At 40.6% G+C, this 20,560-nt stretch overlaps 1 protein-coding gene and 1 non-coding gene across 2 annotated transcripts; one reads left to right on the top strand and one right to left on the bottom strand.

Annotated features, from left to right (window-relative positions):
- Positions 1–287: 287 nt before the first annotated feature.
- Trnai-uau (transfer RNA isoleucine (anticodon UAU)) lies at positions 288–392 on the bottom strand. Its single transcript has 2 exons — positions 355–392; positions 288–323 (listed from the first exon to the last, which is right to left on the bottom strand). It is a non-coding gene; the product is annotated as a tRNA-Ile (tRNA).
- A 3,904-nt stretch (positions 393–4,296) lies between these two features.
- On the top strand, positions 4,297–20,304 carry LOC128856343 (protein tweety). Its single transcript, XM_054091640.1, has 8 exons — positions 4,297–4,861; positions 10,052–10,229; positions 14,328–14,635; positions 14,721–15,484; positions 15,544–15,713; positions 15,898–15,909; positions 15,979–16,738; positions 19,359–20,304. Exons 1-8 carry the CDS (start codon positions 4,721–4,723, stop codon positions 19,969–19,971), a joined length of 2,946 nt encoding a protein of 981 aa, XP_053947615.1. The 5' UTR covers positions 4,297–4,720; the 3' UTR covers positions 19,972–20,304.
- The last annotated feature ends 256 nt before the right edge of the window (positions 20,305–20,560 follow it).

The raw sequence follows: 20,560 nt of genomic DNA, 5'->3' as shown, positions 1-20,560 counted from the left end.
TGTCTACCTGCAGATATTCCCAGTCAAAATTAATAATTCTGACAAGTTTGTGTCAATAAATTCACACCACCAGCAACATAACTGAACCATGCAGGTGGATGATTTTTATTTTTTTTAGCATGAAAAATGCACTGTCATTACGTTATCATGCGCTAATTTTTTATATCGAACTTTTCTAACATTAATATTGTACTTTCTAAGAAAATTAGAGCACCTAATAAGCATTTCAAAATACTCAAAAATTTTGCTTGTGTAAAAAAAAAATGTGACAAAATATTCACAAGTGCTGCTCCAGGTGAGGCTCGAACTCACAACCCCGGCATTGCTCTCAATATCAACACACGCGTTACTGATTATAAGTACCGTGCGCTAACCAATTGCGCCACTGGAGCGCTGTGTGAACTATTGGTTGGGCTTCTCATCACTTCTTATTCATTGCTCAGCTTGTTCGGTATTTCTCCCTAATTACTGTCAAGTATTTTACTGTCGACTAACATTTTTTCATTGTGATTAATATTATATTATATATCTCGTGCTCGCATCATACACCGACCAGAATATGTGCCTGTGGAAATGCCAAAATAGGCCAAGTTTGACCAGTTAGGGAAACTGTGAATATGCCTATTATTGCTCCGTACTGAGCTCTTCTGTTCGATTTTAGTATAGATATAGACAAGTGATTTATTTTCTTGCTGGGCATTCAAAGCACACATTAGTCATCACTATTTGTGGTCTATTACTTGGAGGCTTCCATTGAATTGTAATAATGAAATTGAATAATAATTTAAATATTAATATGTAATGAAATTGAGCCGCCGCCGTAGCCGAATGGGTTGGTGTGTGACTACCATTCGGAATTCACAGAGAGAACGTCGGTTCGAATCTCGGTGAAACACCAAAAAAGAACAACATTTTTCTAATAGCGGTCGCCCCTCGGCAGGCAATGGCGAACCTCCGAGTGTATTTCTGCCATGAAAAAGCTCCTCATAAAAATATCTGCCGTTCGGAGTCGGCTTGAAACTGTAGGTCCCTCCATTTGTGGAACAACATCAAGACGCACACCACAAATAGGAGGAGGAGCTCGGCCAAACACCCAAAAAGGATGTACGCGCCAATTATTTATAAATATAATGAAATTGAGCACTTCCTCAGGTATTTTGTTCCACAACAGTAATGTATTTAAGGTCACATCTGCTAGGTGTGTGAGTCTTCGTCTTGCGAGAGCTGCACAATTGTAGAGGATCTGGAGCTTTTTCGTCCAGCTTGCAAAAACGGCCGTCACTTGTTTATACAAATTCTAATCTTCTGAAATTATAACAAATACTACAATGACTCGCATAGAATCCTGTTAGGGTTTGTAACTACTCTCTATCAAGATTTAGGGGCCTACTTTATTCCTTTCAAGAAAGAAAGATTTATTATTTTGCTTGCCTCTGTTCTGAACTTTTCAACCATTGTCGTATGAATTCCGTGTATTCCCAATTGTTGATAACTTCCTCTTTAGGTCTTTGGAAAGCCTACATAAAGGTTGTGTCCCTTGAAATTTTGATGAATTGTCTAAAGATTGACGCTCTGTGAAAAGTATTCTTCGGGCGCTAAGGCCAACTTATGGTGCACAGCGATGAGGTCTACTTTTGGCTTAAAGGCTACGGTAATAAGCAAAATTGCCGTATTTGGGCTGAAGAGCAACCCGAAGTCATTCAAGAATAGTCATTACATGCATTGAAAACAACCGTTTGGTGCGGCCTATAGGCTGGAGGAATCATTGGCCCCTATTTCTTCAAAGACGAGACTGGCGCCAATGTAACAGTGAATGGCGAACGCTATCGCGCCATGATAAACGATCGTTTGTCGCCGAAAATTGAAGCCCGTGATCTCTGTAAGTTTCTGTAAGATTCAGTTGTATGAGCTTTACGACGACATAGACATAGCGGAGCGAAGAAAGATCCAGATCACTTGGTGTGTTCAACTGGCACCGGTTAGCTCGAGAAAGAAACGACTGGCGCGCTTTGTTAAGCTCGGCCAAAATCGCGTAAGCGGTTATCGCGCTAATTAAGAAGAAGAGATCTCTACAAAATTTGGTTCCAACAAGACGGCGCTACTTGCCATACAGCCCGTGAAACAATGGATTTACTGTGTCATCATTTCGGTGAGCAATTTATCTCTCGTCTCGAACCAGTAGATTAGCCATCAAGATCGTGTGATATTACACCTTTGGACTTCTATTTGTGGAGATATGTAAAGTCTTAATGTTTTGTGGGTACACCAGCTTCAATTGAGGCATTGGAAGCCAACATTACTAAAGTTATTCACGAGATACCGATCAAAGTCCTCCAGTGAGGTGGTGTTCACGGATGGCCGAGGCCAACATTTGAAAGTGATTATCTGTAAAAAATAAATGTCATGAAAGGCTCTACACAAAAATAATAAAGGTTGCCTAATCAATTTGAATTTTCGTTGTTTTATTTAAATTTAAAATCCGATGTCTCTAAATTGATCACCCTTCACTTCTAAAGCATGTAGTGGGACACAGAAGATCTTTTAGGTTGAAGTGTTGGCCTGCAGATGCAAAATTATTAAATAAAATCTGATGTAAGGATAGTTTATTCAACAATTCCAGGACTTCAATCGACTATTTCCGGGATTTCCATAATTCAAAAAGGCCCGAGTCCCGAATTTTACGAATTTGGTTTTCGGTATTGGCATTCCTAACTCGTAGTATTAGTAAATACGAGTACTCATACGGTGCTACCCCTGCAATGTAGGCAAATAAACTTGAGCGCTTTTCCACAGAAGGCCATATTTATGTACCTTGCGGATTAAGGTGGGTTGCTCATGCCAAAGATGGTTTCGTTTTTATTTTGTATCTATTGACATATGTGGGTACGAGTTCACAGCTATTAAAGAGCGAATCTCAGCTTTGGTAAAGTGGGCTATTTAAAAAGCTAAGCAGTAAAGAGCGGGTAAAATTAATCGCAATGTGCCCAAGTAGTAGTTAAGAAGATGAAGCGTTAATAGTCCACCTATGACGTTTTCTTCCTTCATTCATTACGTGTGATTTTCTTTTAATGAAATGCATTGTGCATGTGTATGCGTAATCACGTTTATGTGGACGAATAATCGAAGTTAATGAGTGTCTCGTGAGTGTCATTAAAATGCACCAAAAGCGTTGGCAAGGAAGCATGAATGCACCCAAGTCTTCGAAAGCCACAAGCAGACATATTGCAAAACATAAAATGCGAAAAGCAGTGCTAAGAGAACATACCGGCATACATACATACATATGAATATACAGTAGGTTCTGTTTTTATGCGGTAGATACGTTCCGCAAGAAACAGCATAAAAAAAAAAACAGCATAAAAAAGCTACTAGTTCTATAGTAAAACTATAGATACGTTTCAAAGTGCTAAAACCGCATAAATCTGAAATAATGTAATAAAATCGCATAAAAAAGGGCACTAGTCCAATATTATAACTATAGATACGTTCCATAGGCCGCATGAATCTGAAACAATTAAATAAAATCGCATAAACAAAATATTGTATTTTTGAAAATTATATCTTTATTTAAGAAACGTCAGAATCGAAAAATAAATTTAAGTCAGAAATAGAATCAGACAATACCCCCATGTTGCGCGTTCGTTTAGGATTTGGCGTAAAATCACTTTCGTCACTTTAGGAAATGTACACGTCTGATCTAGGTAGTTATGCAGGCGGTTCCATACTTGTAGGGTTAGCATTTCTGATGTAATCTGTGATGAGTTTTTGCTTAGCTGGTTTAGAATCTTGTTTATATGTACAATTCCCGATAGGTCGACATGCATTTTGTAATTTAAAAAAAAAACCGCACTATTTCAAAACCGCATAAAAAAAAGCCGCATAAAAACAAAATCTACTGTACATGCAGATGTAATACATTGCTGGCTGACGGTTGACGCTTGACTGGCAGTCAAGTAACGTCGACACTTCAAGTGACACTTCTAGAGATCATGATCTGTGTTACTTGTGCTGTGTTGTTGTTGTTGTTTTACATATTTAACTAGAATTTGTCTTTGCGTTTGATTTCTTTTCTGTTTTGTTGCACACTTGACACACTTCCGGTGCTGTAATAAACCCATATTTGTGCGTCGGTGTGTGTGTGCTTGTGCGTGCGATAATTTGAATATATGTATGTTACTTGTATGTTTGTGTGCTCCAATTCATTAAAAGAAAAGTCGTTCTTCTTTTTAATTTCTTTCATTTTTTTTATTTCTTCCATCAAACAATGGCTCCAGTGTAAAGAGTTTTGGTGTGTGGCTTCATTTCCTTTTGCGAAAAAGGTTCAGCCATTAAACTTCACAACATCGCAACACCAACCGCACAATCACAATATCTGCCATCTGCATCAGCATTCAGGATCTGTTCTTTGATATCAACATTGGCGTCAACACCGTCACGTCTGTATTTGCGTTACGAAAACCCCCAACATTGCCGCCAACACGTACACGAGAGCCCTCTCACTTATGCTCAACTGGGGTTTGCTAGTCGCCGTATCAAACGCCCTCGTTGTTGTTGTTGTTGTGTATGTGACTTAGCTTTCATAAACGGATTTGAGACACGCACGCACACACCCATACCCATACAAATACATATAAAAGAGGGCGGCAAATAAGTGAGAAGAAATCGTAACGAGAAGGCGTTGCGAAAGAGACGTTAAATTAATTGGTGCTTTTGTGTAAAAATGGGTGATTACCATCATGAGTACACGGACCAGTACAGGGTGCCGGTTATTGCGAAGCTACTTCACGCATTGCCGCACTACAACATCACTTTCCACAAAATCAACAGCACATTTCGTCCGAACGATGAGATCTATTTGGAGGTGAGTAAATATTTAAGGATAATTAAAAAATTAGAAGTTTATGGCTTTTTTTATCTTTTGTATTTACTGCTTTAATTATCTTTTTTTGGAAGAAAAATAAATAAAATTAGCAACCCTTTGGTTAATTCGTTGAAAAGAGTAATTTTTTTGAGAATTGGTTTTTGGCGTTACAGATAGTGCTATAGACGGACAGTCCTATAATCTTCCCGCTAGATAGCTTCGAGGGAGGATATCAAGTACTTAGGACTCATATTAGATAGAAAACTGACGTGGAAACCTAGTATTGAGAAAAGAGTAAAGAAAGCCAACGTTGCATTATACACTTGAAAAAGTTAATGGGGGCTAACACCTCGTGTTACACATTGGCTCTATACTTCTGTAGTTCGGCCAATCTTAATATACGGAATATTTATATGGTGGTCATCTGCTTAAAAGCCGGGGTACGCTAAAATCATGAAAAAGGTCCAAAGAACAGTTTTTTATGCATCTATGGTGCTTTAAGGATTACCCCAAAACAAGGACTGGATGCGCTAACCAACTTGCCTTCACCTTGTAAGGAAACACGTGGCCGCCGCTTCGGCGCTTAGCCTTAAAAGTATGGCGCTATTGAAAGACCGGTGGTGTGACCACGTCTCTATTTTACACACTCTGAATATTCACAAATAAGAAATGGATTGCTTTATTTCTAAACTCACCTTCAACAGACTCAGACGAGCATACCGTCAAGAAGAGAGTGGTAAACACCAAAGCCATGGAGACGGGGGAATTAAATTTCTTTACAAATGGCTCCAAGCTAGACGACAGGGTTAGCTATGGAGCATTTTCGAAGGAATCGGTACTGGAACTATCCGTTCGACTACCAGGCTACTGCAGCGTCTACCAGGCACAAGTTGTAGTTATAAAAGAAGTGACTATGTACCTTAATATGAGCGCCGTAACAAAAACTACTATAAATTTATTCTCGGATAGTCAGGCGGCTATTAAATCAATGAATGCGGGTATACTAAGATCAAAGGTTGCTCAAGAAGGCCGGACAGCCCTAAATGACACTGGTTTCATATTTAAGGCCAGCCTTATTTGGGATGAGTTACCCAGGAAAGGTGCTACTCTTCAACTGCTCAGTGATAGAATAATCAATAATTAAAAGTGGCATTATCCGAGAGGTCAATGGGTTATGGAGAGATAAAGACATATGCGTAACAGCTACTATGGGCGTCCATCTTGTGGAGAAGAGGATGAGATGGCGGATCACTTTCTGTGCGTCTGCTCCGCCTTCGCTCGAATCAGGTTTGAGGTCTTTGGCACTGATGTGTTAAAAAGCGACCACCTTGGCACCACAAGATCTACTTAGATTTTTTCGGAGATCGGGTGGATTTAAGGAAAATTAAAAGGGAATCTGTGTGCAGTACAACTTAACTTAATTGTGTCTGAGTGCTACACTTGCTAGTTGTCCCGACAAATAAAAAAAAAAATTACCGCAAATAAATAAGAAAAAGTCAAAGAAACTGCTGAGCCTTTCAAGAGATGATATCTCGAAGGTCGCGGCTGCCATTGGTTGTTTGGCAGGCATTCCTTTAGACGAAGAGTTTTCTCCCATGAATATTGTAGAAGTTGTAGAGAGGAGGAACGAAACTGTTGAGCAACTCCATTCACAATTGTCCAGCCTTAGCTAAAATCAGACAGGTTTTCTTGGCAAATACTTCTTCAATTCTCTTACGGAACAGTTTGACGCGGGGATGGGACCAATCCTGCGGTCCATAAGAACCACAAAATGCTTCCACGAAGAAAAATAAATGAGATTCCCGTATCGCACACTGGCATCATAACGAACCTGTAAGGTCTAAGTGAGTTGGTCGTACAGACCAACTAAATACCACCATAACCTTGCCTACAGATAGTGCCAGTTTAGTCAGCCGATCTCCAAGTAATAATACAACATCTGAACAATATTTTCTAAAATTTTCATGACAAAATATTGAAAACTGAGTGAGTGACAGTAAATCCCTGGAGGTCTCTCGAAAAAAAATTGTGTTAGGATGTAAATTTTTTTAGCACTTGAAAGCCAAAACCCTGTTATAGCTAAAAAAATTGGATAATCTGTTATTCTAACACTAATTTTCAGAAAACAAAAAAAAAAGGTACCGTCGATACCTGGTAAATTATGCAAAGAAAAAACAGGAAAACTGTACGAAATTTAAAAACGATTGGCTTTGTAGATTTTTAGTTAGGAAGTACACGGACTTCAAAAATAGAAAGTATTAGGAAAACGCTTTTAGCAGCTACGAAGGTCGTATAAAAACCCGTTTTGGAGCAATGGCCGCTCAAATATGTACTCCGAACTCCGCCAATTTTGTTCCGCTCGACTTGACACAATATTCTTGAGAAATTATTAATTTCAAAAAATAGCAAAATCCTTTCAGAGAAGGATGCTGTTGAGCACCGGGTTTGGCAGCCAGACGATTAAGGTCAGGTAAGGGTGCTCCTTTCTCGGCAGCCTAGCGCAGTGCTCCAATCTAAATCCCATCAACCATTTTCCATTACATCAACATCTCTGGTTGGCTGTAGGTATCTGCCCGTTATGCAACTTGGGCAGTGCCAGACTGCTACTTCAACCATTTCATCTGCTTACCTACTTCACTTCAGATTTTAGATTTTTTGTTATATTATATAATAAGACCGTATATTTCTGTATAAGTCAAGGCCGATCTATTAAAGGTGGTGTTGGTAAATCAGTAGAATAGTTTTTTTTCTTTCGCCGTGCCCATGTGGCTGTCAGCTCAAAATGAAACAAGGCGAATTCTTTATTTCTTTTCTAGTTTCTTAATACTTTGCTTTGACAATCAAACGTACAGAACTTTGATGTTGGTCTAGTGCCACTACCTTTAATGAGGATGCTCGTATTTCATTCTGCTTTTCTCAAAAATAACAATCATTTTCGGATTTTTTCTGCGCTCTAAGATAATATATATATGGGGCATTCTTTCTGAACGTGAGACCCCCTGCCCCCAGAATAGATTTTGACGAAAAGAGGTCTATGAGGGCTTAAAATGTAGGTAATTATGTTTACTTTCGAAAGCAAAGTGGCACTTCTTGAAATTCAAAATGGCGGATCCTTCCTTCCTTATACTCCACAAGCTTGCTCACAAGAAAATTTTGCTTGCGCAATTTAAGGAAGATCGTGTTCTACGACTTATACAACCTTTAACAGGTGTCACTATTGCTGTCAATAATTGAAAAGTCATTTAATTAAGTCTTTAAATTGGCTCTAAAGGTTGTATAAGTCGTAGAATACGATCTTCCTTAAATTGCGCAAGCAAAATTTTCTTGTGAGCAAGCTTGTGGAGTATAAGGAAGGAAGGATCCGCCATTTTGAATTTCAAGAAGTGCCACTTTGCTTTCGAAAGTAAACATAATTACCTACATTTTAAGCCCTCATAGACCTCTTTTCGTCAAAATCTATTCTGGGGGCAGGGGGTCTCACGTTCAGAAAGAATGCCCCATATATATATATATGTTTTCAAATAACAGCTTTAATATAGTCTACCATTTCTGATTTTTTTTTATGCTTAAGAATACTGACTATTTGTAACTTTTGTTCAGGATTAATTTTTATAAACGTTTAAACACCAGTTAGACTTTTTAGTACCACTTTAGACTTTCAATTTTAGGCAAATACAAAGGCCAAAATGCTCAGCAAGCAGTTTCTCCTAGGGTACTACCGAATGTGTCACCCCTGAAGACACTTGCTAGAATCTGAGCCAATTCATAGGCACATCAGGAGGCATCTTTTCAACTACTTTGAACTAGATCCAGGACAAAACACATTTGAAACTACTGGACTTGACAAAATACAGACAAACACTAAACGACATTCATTGGGAGACCCTTACCACCTTCCTAAACTCTCGACTCCTTAATGCCGTTATCGCAGTTCAACCACCACCTATTTCAGACGAAGAGCTTCCCCGAGTAACTTTGGCCCAAAATACTGTAGCAGGTTGAACTCCTACTTATCCAGAATCGACCCTGAGATACCCAAGATACCCTATGATCTAAAAGTACCGGGAATGTTTAATTTAAACGAACGGCGCACGTGGGTACCCATATTTTTTGCATATGTCGGTAGAACTGTAAGACACACATCTGTCACTTTTTACCGCTATCGGATCATTTGAGGGATGCTATACGTCGCAAACGGCCGGAAATGTGGGCAAACAATTATTGGATTTTGCATAATGATAACGCGCCATCGCACCGAACCTAAATTGTGTTGGATTATTTGATCAAACACCAAATAAGTGCAGGCACTGTATTCACCTGATATGGCCCCGTGCGACTTCTTTTTGTTTCCCCAAGTAAAGTTACCACTTCATGGAAGGAGATTTCAGTCGATAGAGGAGATCAAAGAGAATGCGACGAAGGAGCTGAAGGCCAACCCTTCGTCGGCCTACCTGGGATGCATAAAGGACTAGTTTAAACGTTGGCACATGTGTTAACTCTCTCTTTGTTTTTATGTAAACATTCCCGATACTTTCTGATCCGGTATGTCTAGTATGAAAGCATTCCACACTACATTAACCACCTATTTACATGCCCTATCAAACATAAACACCTATCACCGTTCTCTCTCTCTCTGAAACCAACCAGCCGATACTGCATACTTTCTGGGTCTGTCGTTAGATGAAGACGGCCTGTAACTACATCGCACTAACAGGGTTTAGTAAGCTGTTACAACAACAAAAACAACCAAAATACAAAAAGAATATGTCGAAGTCAAAGGAGTTTCGAAAGTTCAAATGTTGAAAATCAAAATATTCAAGTCCAAAACAGTTAAATAACCTTAATGAGTTCCGTGCCCATAAAATATCAGATAGGCTATAATAAAAGGAGGGCAAATCTTCAATTTAATCAATTTTCTTTATTTAATCCTCATACGTAAATAAAGGCTGCTACTTTACGCTTACACTATTTCGGCACAGAACTTCTTTGTGAGCTCATGTTACTATTATTAATAAAAAGTTATTAGTTTTGTTGTTTTGCTATGTTGGATTAAATTTGAAGAATTTATTATTTAAGGCAAAAAGTGAAGTAAATATTTTTTGAATAATTAAAATAATTTGTATCTCTTTAATATACACACAAAATTCTACGCAAATATGCTGAATATTAAACTCATTCTCCCACTTTCAGAGTTTGGGTATATTGGGATCCGTGCCGGCCGCGCTCCTCATCATATCCCTACTTGGATTGTTACTCTACTTAATGACACGATGCTGTGATAGAAAACCACGACCAGCACACTCCATTACAAGTTTAAAAGTTGCGCTCTCCATAGTAACGGTCATGTGCTGTGCGGCAATTGGACTGGGTAAGTGTTTAAAATTTGTTGTTGCCTACTTAATTAAAAAGTGTGTGAGATTGGCGAAAAGTTTGCAGCTAACAAAAAAACAAAAACAATAAAAAAATTAGGGATATATAGGGTTTTCAAATAGGGTTAGGCTGCGGCGGCGGCTGTCAAATTTATTGTTTATTCACTCACGGCCACCAAATCATCTTGAAAAATTACGCGATTGAGTAGCACATGGAAATGTTAAAACTTTATTATGTACGATTTGTGGGTATGGATTATCTTTCGCGTAAATGATGCGAATTGGCTGCCAAATTCGAGCTATTTGAACACTTACACTTTTTCTAGTGAGGTTTTTTGAAATAACAGAGCTATGGCAATTAGCTGCAATCGGATGCTTTGAAAGTACACAAAACCCAGGCCATTGCCCAAATTCTGCAGAGACATTGCAAATTTTACCTCTCCCATCTGCGCCATTGTGCGAAGTCGGGTCGGGCATTTGAACAATGCCATATTCCATGCCTAATAGTTTATATAAAGACTTCGTATATTTAGGAGCCAGCATTAACACCGATAACAATGCCAGCCTAGAAATCCAACGTAGATTCCCTCTTGCCAACAAGTGCTACTTTGGACTAAGTAGGCAACTGAGCAATAAAGTCCTCTCTCGACGAACAAAACTAACACTCTACAAAGCTCTCATCATGCCCATCCTAACGTATGGCGCAGAAGCGTGGACGATGAGAATATCCGATGAAGCGTCCCTTGGAGTGTTTGAGAGAAAGATTCTGCGTAAGATTTTTGGACCTTTGCACGTTGGCAACGGTGAATATCGCAGGTGAAGGAACGATGAGCTTTATAAGCTATACGACGACATAGACATGGACCAGCGTATACGTTGGCTGGGTCATGTCGTCCGAATGGATACAAACGCTCCGGCTCTGAAACCATTCGATGCGGTACCAGCTGGTGGTAACAGAGGAAGAGGAAGGCCTCCTTTGCGTTAGAAAGATCAGGTGGAGAAAGACTTGGCTTCACTTGGTGTGTCCAAGTGGCGCCGGTTAGCACGAGAAAGAAACGACTGGCGCGCTTTGTTAAACACGGCCAAAATCGCGTAAGCGGTTATCGCGCCAATAAAGAAGAAGAATAATGGTTTATATGGGATTTTAATAAAAAAAAAAAAAACTAATATCTTCATTAATGACTCACAAATACATACGCATCTTGTTCTATTCTATTTTTACTCGCTCTTATTCGAAGACCCTGTTACTTTGCTTTTGCTGTACAAAAATCTTTTTTTTTTGGTTTTAGAAAGCAATTAAATTTCCATGAATATAGCAAAGTTAATAAAAATGCAAATTAATGTTCACTTTGTTAGTTAATACTTTTCTACAGGTTCTGCCAATATTCATAAACTCTCGCAATGTTCAGTGAATTGGGTGTGTCCAGTTTGAAAATAAGTGCTTTGATTGTTCACAGTGACACTCCTTGTTGCCTCTTTCGTCCTTTAAGCACTCACACAAACTATCAAATATGCATATGTATGTGTGCAAATTTGTATATAGGCAACCCCATTTAGTGTAACTAATCACATAATAGTCACGTAACTATTGACTGGGAGTGAATGCGTCCAACGCCACTTGAATTCAATAATGCGGAAAAATCTACCCTTGTACGCTCAGACATATAAAGGGAAGTCGTTTATAATGTATTAAAGCACTTTTAAAAATGACGAATAACAAAATATGTAAATACAATTTTTTTTCTGCATAAGCAAATGAGGCATAGTTTGGCCTAATCGGTGATTAATGCGCTAGAGTGGCGTGTTACACGCTTTTCGGCAGTTAATCATCAATGAATTCACGCGTTTTACTGTAAAAATTTGTTTCGATTTGGGAAATCAAGAGGTATACAGGTGTTTAGGAAAGTCGTGCCAGGGCAATATTTCCAGGTATGCAGGATTAGAATGAATGGAGAAATCTGCACCGAAGCTGGCACGTCTGTCTTCAATGATGGCTTTAGGGTGGAACCGGGGGTCGGAGCAGGGATTTTCTCTAAATCAGACAATTCATCTATTTACTTACAATTGCCGCATACTGCTAGTATTTTTGAGGCATGCATACAAAATGCTTAGGGAAGGTGGGAAAGAGGGAGATATTAAAATTTTTTTCGATAGTCAGCCGCCATCAAGGTTCCGATGACGTCGTAATGCAGATCCTAGTTAGTCAATTCCTGTAAGGAGGAGATCAAATATCTGGGATTTGCAAGTAATATTTCTCTGATCTGGGCTCCAGGGCATAGGAACATAGAGGAAAATAAAATTCCTGATGAACTTACTAGGAAGGGGACAGAATTGATATTAGAAGTCTCCTACCCGGTCATCGGCATCCCCTCGACTGTTGTTAAAGGGGAATTACACAACTTATTTCTCAGAAAAACGCTGGACAGATGAAGCTCCATTTCTTCATGTGATATTTCGAAAGCACTTTGGCCCCAACACAATGGACGGAAGACTTAGAAAGTGCTGCGGACTCGAAAATTTAGGTTTGCCATTTAACCCACATTGCATAAGCTGTGGGAACTTTCAAAGAAGGAGTCTGTTGAGCACTTTTTCTGTAAATATCCGGGCTTGGCAGCTAGACAACTGAGGTCAATGGGTGCTCTTTTCTTCGACAGTTTGGGGCAGTACACCAACCTAAATTCTATGAATCTTCTTCATTAGGTACATTAACAGCTCTGGTTGGTTGCAGCTATCTGCATGCTGGAGGTCTCATATTGGATTCAATATGGCGCTTTAGTGCTATTTGAGGAGTTGCAGAGTGGTACTTGAACTATTTTACCTACCTATCTACCTATAGGTGTTTTTATACCTAGCGCATATATTTTTTCTTGGGCGTTAGGTTAACCTTCTCCCGCATTTTGTGGCGGGCGTCTTGAAAAAATACTTAAAATTGTTCAGTAATGAAGAGTTTTATAGTTTTTTACTGCCTCTCTGATCCGCAGACAATTCTTATGATAAGCTTTTGCGGCAGGAATGTATTTGTAGGTTTGTCATTGCCTAGAAATTTCTCATTACTTCATTCTTCAATATAATGAACTAGGAAAACTCACCGCACTGATATAATCAAAGATAATACATAGATAGCCAACAAGTGCTACTTTGGACTAAGTAGGCAATTGAGTAGTAAAGTCCTCTCTCGACGAACAAAACTAACACTCTACAAGACTCTCATCATGCCCGTCCTAACGTATGGCGCAGAAGCTTGGACGATGACAACATCCGATGAAGCGACGCTTGGAGTGTTCGAGAGAAAGATTCTGCGTAAGATTTTTGGACCTTTGCACGTTGGCAACAGCGAATATCGCAGACGATGGAACGATGAGCTGTATGAGCTTTACGACGACATAGACATAGCGCAGCGAATAAAGATCCAGCGGCTACGTTGGCTGGGTCATGTCGTCCGAATGGATACAAACGCTCCGGCTTTGAAAGTATTCGATGCGGTACCAGCTGGTGGTAGCAGAGGAATAGGGCGGCCTCCTCTGCGTTGGAAAGATCAGGTGGAGAAGGACTTGGCTTCACTTGGTGTGTCCAACTGGCGCCGGTTAGCACGAGAAAGAAACGACTGGCGCGCTTTGTTAAACTCGGCCAAAATCGCGTAAGCGGTTATAGCGCCAATTAAGAAGAAGAATACATAGATTACTGGGTTTGCTATTTAACTATGCTGAAAAAGAAAATTGTGTCACTTGGGAGACTCGGCAGCCGAACTCTGCACGATCATATCACAAGCATTCACGCACTCGTTCAATCAGCCGTTATTCAGACGGCAAAGAAGTGTCATTGGTTGATTTTTTTCGTATACCACCAACACAATCTCAGTTTTGTTTGTAAACACATCCCAATTGACGAGAGTCTATTCTAATTCTCGCAAATTTGCTCAGAGCCGAATAACGGCCTGCCAAATAGCACACCTCTAAAAATCTTTTCACAATGATTATAACTACAAATACAGCTTTGCAGACTTAGTATAAAAAAAAATTAAAAAATAATGCCGCTCTCACTCATCTTAAACTATATATATTTTTTCGTTTTCTCATCTTTTCTTTTCCATTTCACAGGTTTATATGGCAACGATGACCTCCATAACGGCCTGCTCGAGGTGTTAACTGCTGGCCGCAAGGTTGATAACTTGGTTACCACTATACGCAACCAGACGCATATTTTAGAAAATACTTTGAAGAACCGTATTCGTCCACAACTGGTTGAGTTGGCCGACATTTTCGATCAACCCGTCTCCAATCAGACTGCGCTCTCCATACTCTTCGTCTCGTTGAACATTGTTCAAGGCAATGTCACGCTAGCCACCAATGCTGCTGGTGATATACGCCGGCCGCTCTTGGGTATTTCCATGACACACTTTCTGTCGGTATGTTTTGGATTTTAATACTTTAACTCCGCTTTTATACCTACTCGTTCATTACTAAATGTTCATTACTCAACACCTATTCCAGCGTGGCGATCAGTGGGAGCTCATACGTTGGCCAGGCACTGTGGCCACACTAGCCTTGTTGCTGGTGTTGTGCGCTGTCTTGCTGGTGGGTGTGGCACGTCATTCGCGTTGTGCGCTCATATTATTTAGCGTTTGCGGCTTACTGGCGGTCACTGGTTCTTGGCTAATGTCTGGTCTCTACTTGTCTTCATCGGTAGCTGTTGGTGATCTCTGCATTAATCCGGCTGACTTCTTGGTGTCCACTTCTCCGCGTGATCTTCCTACCAATGTCCTCTTGCACTACACCCAATGTGAGCCAGGCCACACCAATCCTTTCACGCAACGTTTGCGTGAGTCACAAAATTCATTGAACAACGCACGTAGTGCCATGGCTACGGTAATGAAGATATCGTTGGTGCTATTCAAATCGTCTGGATTACAGCCGAAATTAGGTGCTGTCAATGCGGATTTGAATAGCAGCGAACGATTGCTTACTCAGCTCACAGCACTTGTGGATTGTAAGGTTGTGCATCATAATTTTTTGGCCGCTGCAAGAGGTCTCTGCGAGGGTGGACTATTGGGATTGGTACTGATGTTGATTGCGAGCTTTATTGCCGCTATACTACTGACGATTATGGTTTGGGTTGATTCTCATACCTGGATCTACATACGTAAGCGCAATGATTATGCTCAGGTCGACGAGCCGTCATATATATCGCATCCGGCGCCACAAAATCATCAGCAGATGATGAATGCGGCACGCACATTGCCGCGCAATCATAACGGGTGAGCATGTCCCTCATGTAAGATTTGTTTAAATTTGTTTGTTCCAACCTCCTTTTCAGGCACTTCAGTCCGCCAGTAATCAGTGGATCGCACACTTTGCAACACCCATCCAAGCGGCAGCAGCACGAGATGATGGCGCACGCGCACATGCAGCAGAACATGAGGGCTATGGGCACGCATACGCTGGGTCGTTTGCCGTCGCACAATCATAGCCCTACCCACTTGACTGGTAAGTGTGCTGTGGCCTACATTATTCGATCATCATTCGACCTCCATCTATATAATCTTTTCACAGTAGTTTATTCCATTTCCAAATGCCACTCATCACATTTTATTCTTTCGTAAACATCCTCACTCACCTCCACCAATCCGCCTCACGTTCCTCACTAACTTGTTTTCCGCCCATTTTACAGGTCCAAATAACGGTAAATATGCTACATTAAGCAAACAATGCAAAACTTTGGAAGCCAATGATTTTTACTGAAAATCACCAGTAGCCTGTAGCGATCCCGCACGAAGTCAGCCGGCACTCACACAGCAGCAGCAAGCAGCACAACAACAATTAGCTCAGCAGCAAGCTCAACAATTGGCAGGTCAACCGATCTACTGTCACCATCCGCATCCACATTCGCATGCCGCCGTCGCTGCAGCTGTCCAGCACCAACATGCCATCTATCATCAGCAGCAACAGGCGGCTCAACAATATGGCACCTACGCCACAGCTGCTCATCCACCGCCACATCATATAACAGCAGGTCAGCAAGGCCAAATATATCAACAGATACCAGCGCATATTGCCGCTCTACAGCCAAATGGCAATCCGCATTCTATTTATCAACCATTGGTGGCTGTCAGCCAGGGCTCGATTTATGTCTCGAATATGGCAACGATGCGGCGTCAGAACTCGCAAGGACAAGGACATCCACTGATACCAGCTCATCATGTGCCGCCGCATCAACAACAGCAGCCACCACCGCCAAACCAGCAGCAGCAGCTGCATCAACAATCGCACAATCAAATGAAATCACCGCAGGATGGACTACATCATCGTGATATACCTGCTACGTCTGGCATGGATACGGCAATCTACGACCGCGATAAACAAATCTACAAATGCTCGACTCTGCGACAAGGTGGCAAGTTTGATCCAAAGTATAAACCTTCGATATTGAATTGCCCACTGCCTGAGATACCAAAGGACGCCGAACCGGCCAAGGTTGAATCAATTTATCAGCAGCAACAGAGTTATTCCAAGTAAGTGGAAAAAATAAAATAAAAACTATAGCAATTCTGCTTATTGAGTAGTGCCGCAAGTGGTGCAATTAAATGATTTTGGCCGGGTCCAACAAAGCGCATCAATGGTTTCTTCCTCGCGCTAGGTTAAGTTATATGATTGCCCAAGCAAGGGTGCAATTAGACGAGACAGACAAATTTCGGTCCTGATAATGCCATTAACTGGCATAAATTAGAAACAGGAAGCAAAACCAATATTTTGATCACTTACCTTAAGGGTTGGAAAGTTTGAAAGCGAATTCATTTGTGCGACATGACTTATTCAGACGATTATGCTTAGGCCACTGTATAGATTTTAAAGTTTATCGTTCCACAATCAGTGATATTCCGCTTCTCCAACTAGTAAGAATCCATAAATGATTCGCTGAATTTCAATCTCCAACTTTCCAAGTGCCGAGTCGTCGGCATCGGTGTTGTCACCGCTAAAGCTTCAGTGTGATGAGAGGTTTGCAAAGTGTGAATTTTGTTCATCGGTGGGTGACTTTTCTCCTTAGGTGCTTACTTAATTCAAAGTTAAAAAAGCCATTTTCTACTTTATTATAATCGTCAATTGATTGTATTATATTTCATCTGACGGCAGGAAATGCTTTTTGCTTCTCCGTTCACCGCTAGACTCATTCGCTTTGCTTTTTTATCGAGCTTAGAAAAATCAGAAGTATTGCGCGGTTATTATCATAATTACGGGCATTGAGAATTTTGAATGAATAATCCACTGCAAAGAATATTTAGCTGAATATCTAAGTTTTCGTTCAGCCGCTCATCCCACTTGTGTCGATATTTTCCTACAAATAGAGAGATCTATACTTTTAGGGTGCTTCCGAATGGCGAGTGAAGCTTAGAAGAAGTTTTTAATGATAAGAACTGGAAATTAGCCATTGGCTGGAAGACCCTTATTAAAGGAACAGTGCTCATGTGTAGACTATATATTGAAGCTCGGAGAAGTCCTTTAAATCCCAATTCAAGGCAAGCGTTCTTTTGGGGAGCTAGCGGTTACCTCAAAAGAGGCTCTAACATAAATATCCCTCACGGACATGATTGGGTTTGGCTCAGACCTCGTTTCTCTACGGATGTCCAGTGTCTGTGTTGATTTTTCCCACGAGTATTTATAAAGTATAAAAACTATACCATCTCAAAAGATAATGTTTCATGAGTATATTAGCTTTCCAAGGCACGTAGACGCTGGGAGTTTTCGCGTTGCTTGTACAGGGTCGACCAATAAACAATAGCAACGCCTAAACCCTCTTTGCCACTTAGGTCCTTTAAATAAGGCATACAAGTATAGAACGCCCACGGCAAACTGGGATGTGCACAATCCTAAATGAGAGCTCTTCCACCGCCACCTGGAAGGAAATTAGACGTATAGTGGATGACAAAAATCTTTGAAGTGCCTTGCCTTTGCTCACGCCCTATGCTCCGACTGGGAACGATAAGAAGTGCAGAGAGTTGTTTTGTTTTTCTAGTAGTTCCTTAGTTCGCCTTAAAAATGTCATCTAAAAGCAAATATAATATTATCAGGGAATACAAGAAAATAGTTTATATGTATATGGGAAAATGATCGAACATGTTTTTCGAACGCTTGATATTTGAAAAAGACGAGCCAAGAAGCACCGAGAGAAAGGTGACTCCTAAAACACTGAGAATAAAAGTTCCTTGGATTCGGAGCTCTTGAAAGTAAAAGAGTTGTTAGTCAAGGAGGAAAGGAGAGAAGTCATAAAAAGAAAAGGATATGATAGAATAGAGACACTGGCAGAGGTAGTCCTGTGAAAATTATCCAGATTCTTTGGCAGATCTGAAAATATTCTACAGTTCGAGAGCACAAACAGATATCGGAACCCAAAATTCGCAGTCTTGTAGTAGCAAAGGCAGGAGATCACAGAGAAAATGCTCAGTGCTATCCTGCTGCTCTAAGCGAGACAGGAAAATCGGGTTCTCAATGATTCCAATGGTGGTCATATGCTGAACCCATGGGCTGTGTCCTTTTATAATTCCGACCTTCGATCGAATGCCTTTTCTACCAAGTTTTAGAAGAAAGCTCGACAGTTTTCTGTTCGGGCTTATCACAGAACACTTTGCAGTTCTGCAGCGTTCTAGACCGGACCATCGCTCTTTATGTAAATTGCATACATAATCGCTGATCCAATTCATGATTCCTGCAGAACTGATTCCGATTATTGGCTCTGACCCTTGTGGTGGAACCGCTGATCCACTGCTGGCCAATACAGCGGTAATTTCGTTTCCTTAAACACCGGAGTGTCCTGGAACCCATATAAGTACAAGCCTGTTTTGTCTTGCGACAGAATTAAGCTTCTTCTTACATTCTTGAACATTCTTTGAGGTTTGCTTTGCGTTTTCCAGGACCTTCTGTGCAGCCTCACAGTCGCTAAAGACACACATCTGTTTTCCGCTTCATCTCCACTCAATTATAGATTCTGCTAATTTCAGAGTGGCAAAAATTTCCGTTCCGTACGCTTACTTAGAAAACTATTTCTTCTCTCCTCCTTTTGTTACTTATGGGCTCATTTTTATTATAATTTTATGTTTATTCATACATATGGCTAATTCGTAATTTATTATGTCGCAGAACGTTGCAGCGGCCACCTATGAAACTGCCACCACAAATGAAAGCCATACCACCGCCACGAATTGGCACACCCACATCGCCGCCGCCACCGAACGCGGGCGCGCACGCTGACCCCCAGCATGCGGGTGGGCAGCAGCAGCAGCAACAACAACAACAAATGCAAAATGGTGCAGTGCCAACAGCGGATAATCGACATTCGAATGACGACTCGTCATTGCCTTTGCCACCGCCACCACTGGAAGCAACAACGGATGTGGGCAATGTCGGTGTGAGTGGAGGAGTTGGTGTTGGTGGTGGCGTAGTTGTCGGCATTGGCTCACCACCTAAGCCCGGTCATGCATTGAATAATAACAACAACAACATTAACTCGAAGAGTAATAACAGCAACAATTGCCAACAAAGCAACAGCGCTAACAACGGCAGCAATGCCAGCAACAACAGCAGCGTCAATAATAGCGCCAACAATAGCAGCAGCAACAACAGTAGTAGCGCCAATACATTGCCCCTACACAATGGCAGTTCGGCGAATAATATAGATGATGATGACGATTTGCCGCCACCACCGCCGCCCGCCATAACCGACGACTCCAACTATGCAGTGACGGAACTGTAAGAGGCAACGACCCATAAACCGAAAAGTAAGAAAAAAAAAATAGTAGCAAAAGAAAAAGTCTCGAATAGTTTGAGAAAGAACTTTTGGCATCAATACTAATTGGGTTTGGGGTTGGGACGTGGATGAGGCTAGTTTTCTTGTACGCGGTCAGTAGCAAGCCATTGCATTGCATGGCATTGTTGTTTCATAGTATTTGTAGATTTTAAGATTCCAGTTAATGTTGTTGTTACGAATCTGGGTATATAATGGATAGTGCATAGACATACATACATGAATACATACATTGAAATACGGTTATATAGAAGGCAAAAACAAGCAGAAAGCAGATAAAAATGCAAAATACGGTACTTATGTCAAGTACTTAAACACGCATACATACACACATACACAATGGTATATAAATTAAAAGTTAAAGATCTTGTATACATAAGAACAGCATATGTGTATGTGTAAGTGCATATGTATGTGTATGGAACATAAAAAAGTAAGATAAATAGATGAAAGCTCGAACAGGAATTACTGAGATTTAATGGTGCATTTAAATTTAATATTCGTATGAACTAGAAAAGGATTTGCCGTAAAAGTCTAA

The sequence above is a fragment of the Anastrepha ludens genome, chromosome 3, assembly GCF_028408465.1.
Source record: "Anastrepha ludens isolate Willacy chromosome 3, idAnaLude1.1, whole genome shotgun sequence".
Taxonomy (NCBI): Eukaryota; Metazoa; Arthropoda; class Insecta; order Diptera; family Tephritidae; genus Anastrepha; species Anastrepha ludens.
Note: the sequence above shows the minus strand (reverse complement) of the source record. Positions and strands in the feature narration are given on the sequence as shown.

Coding starts and splice junctions, on each gene's coding strand:
- LOC128856343 (XM_054091640.1), top strand. CDS start 4,721: ATGGGTGATTACCATCATGAGTACACGGACCAGTACAGGGTGCCGGTT. Junction 4,862..10,051: donor ACGATGAGATCTATTTGGAG/GTGAGTAAATAT, acceptor TCCCACTTTCAG/AGTTTGGGTATATTGGGATC. Junction 16,739..19,358: donor CAGCAACAGAGTTATTCCAA/GTAAGTGGAAAA, acceptor ATTATGTCGCAG/AACGTTGCAGCGGCCACCTA.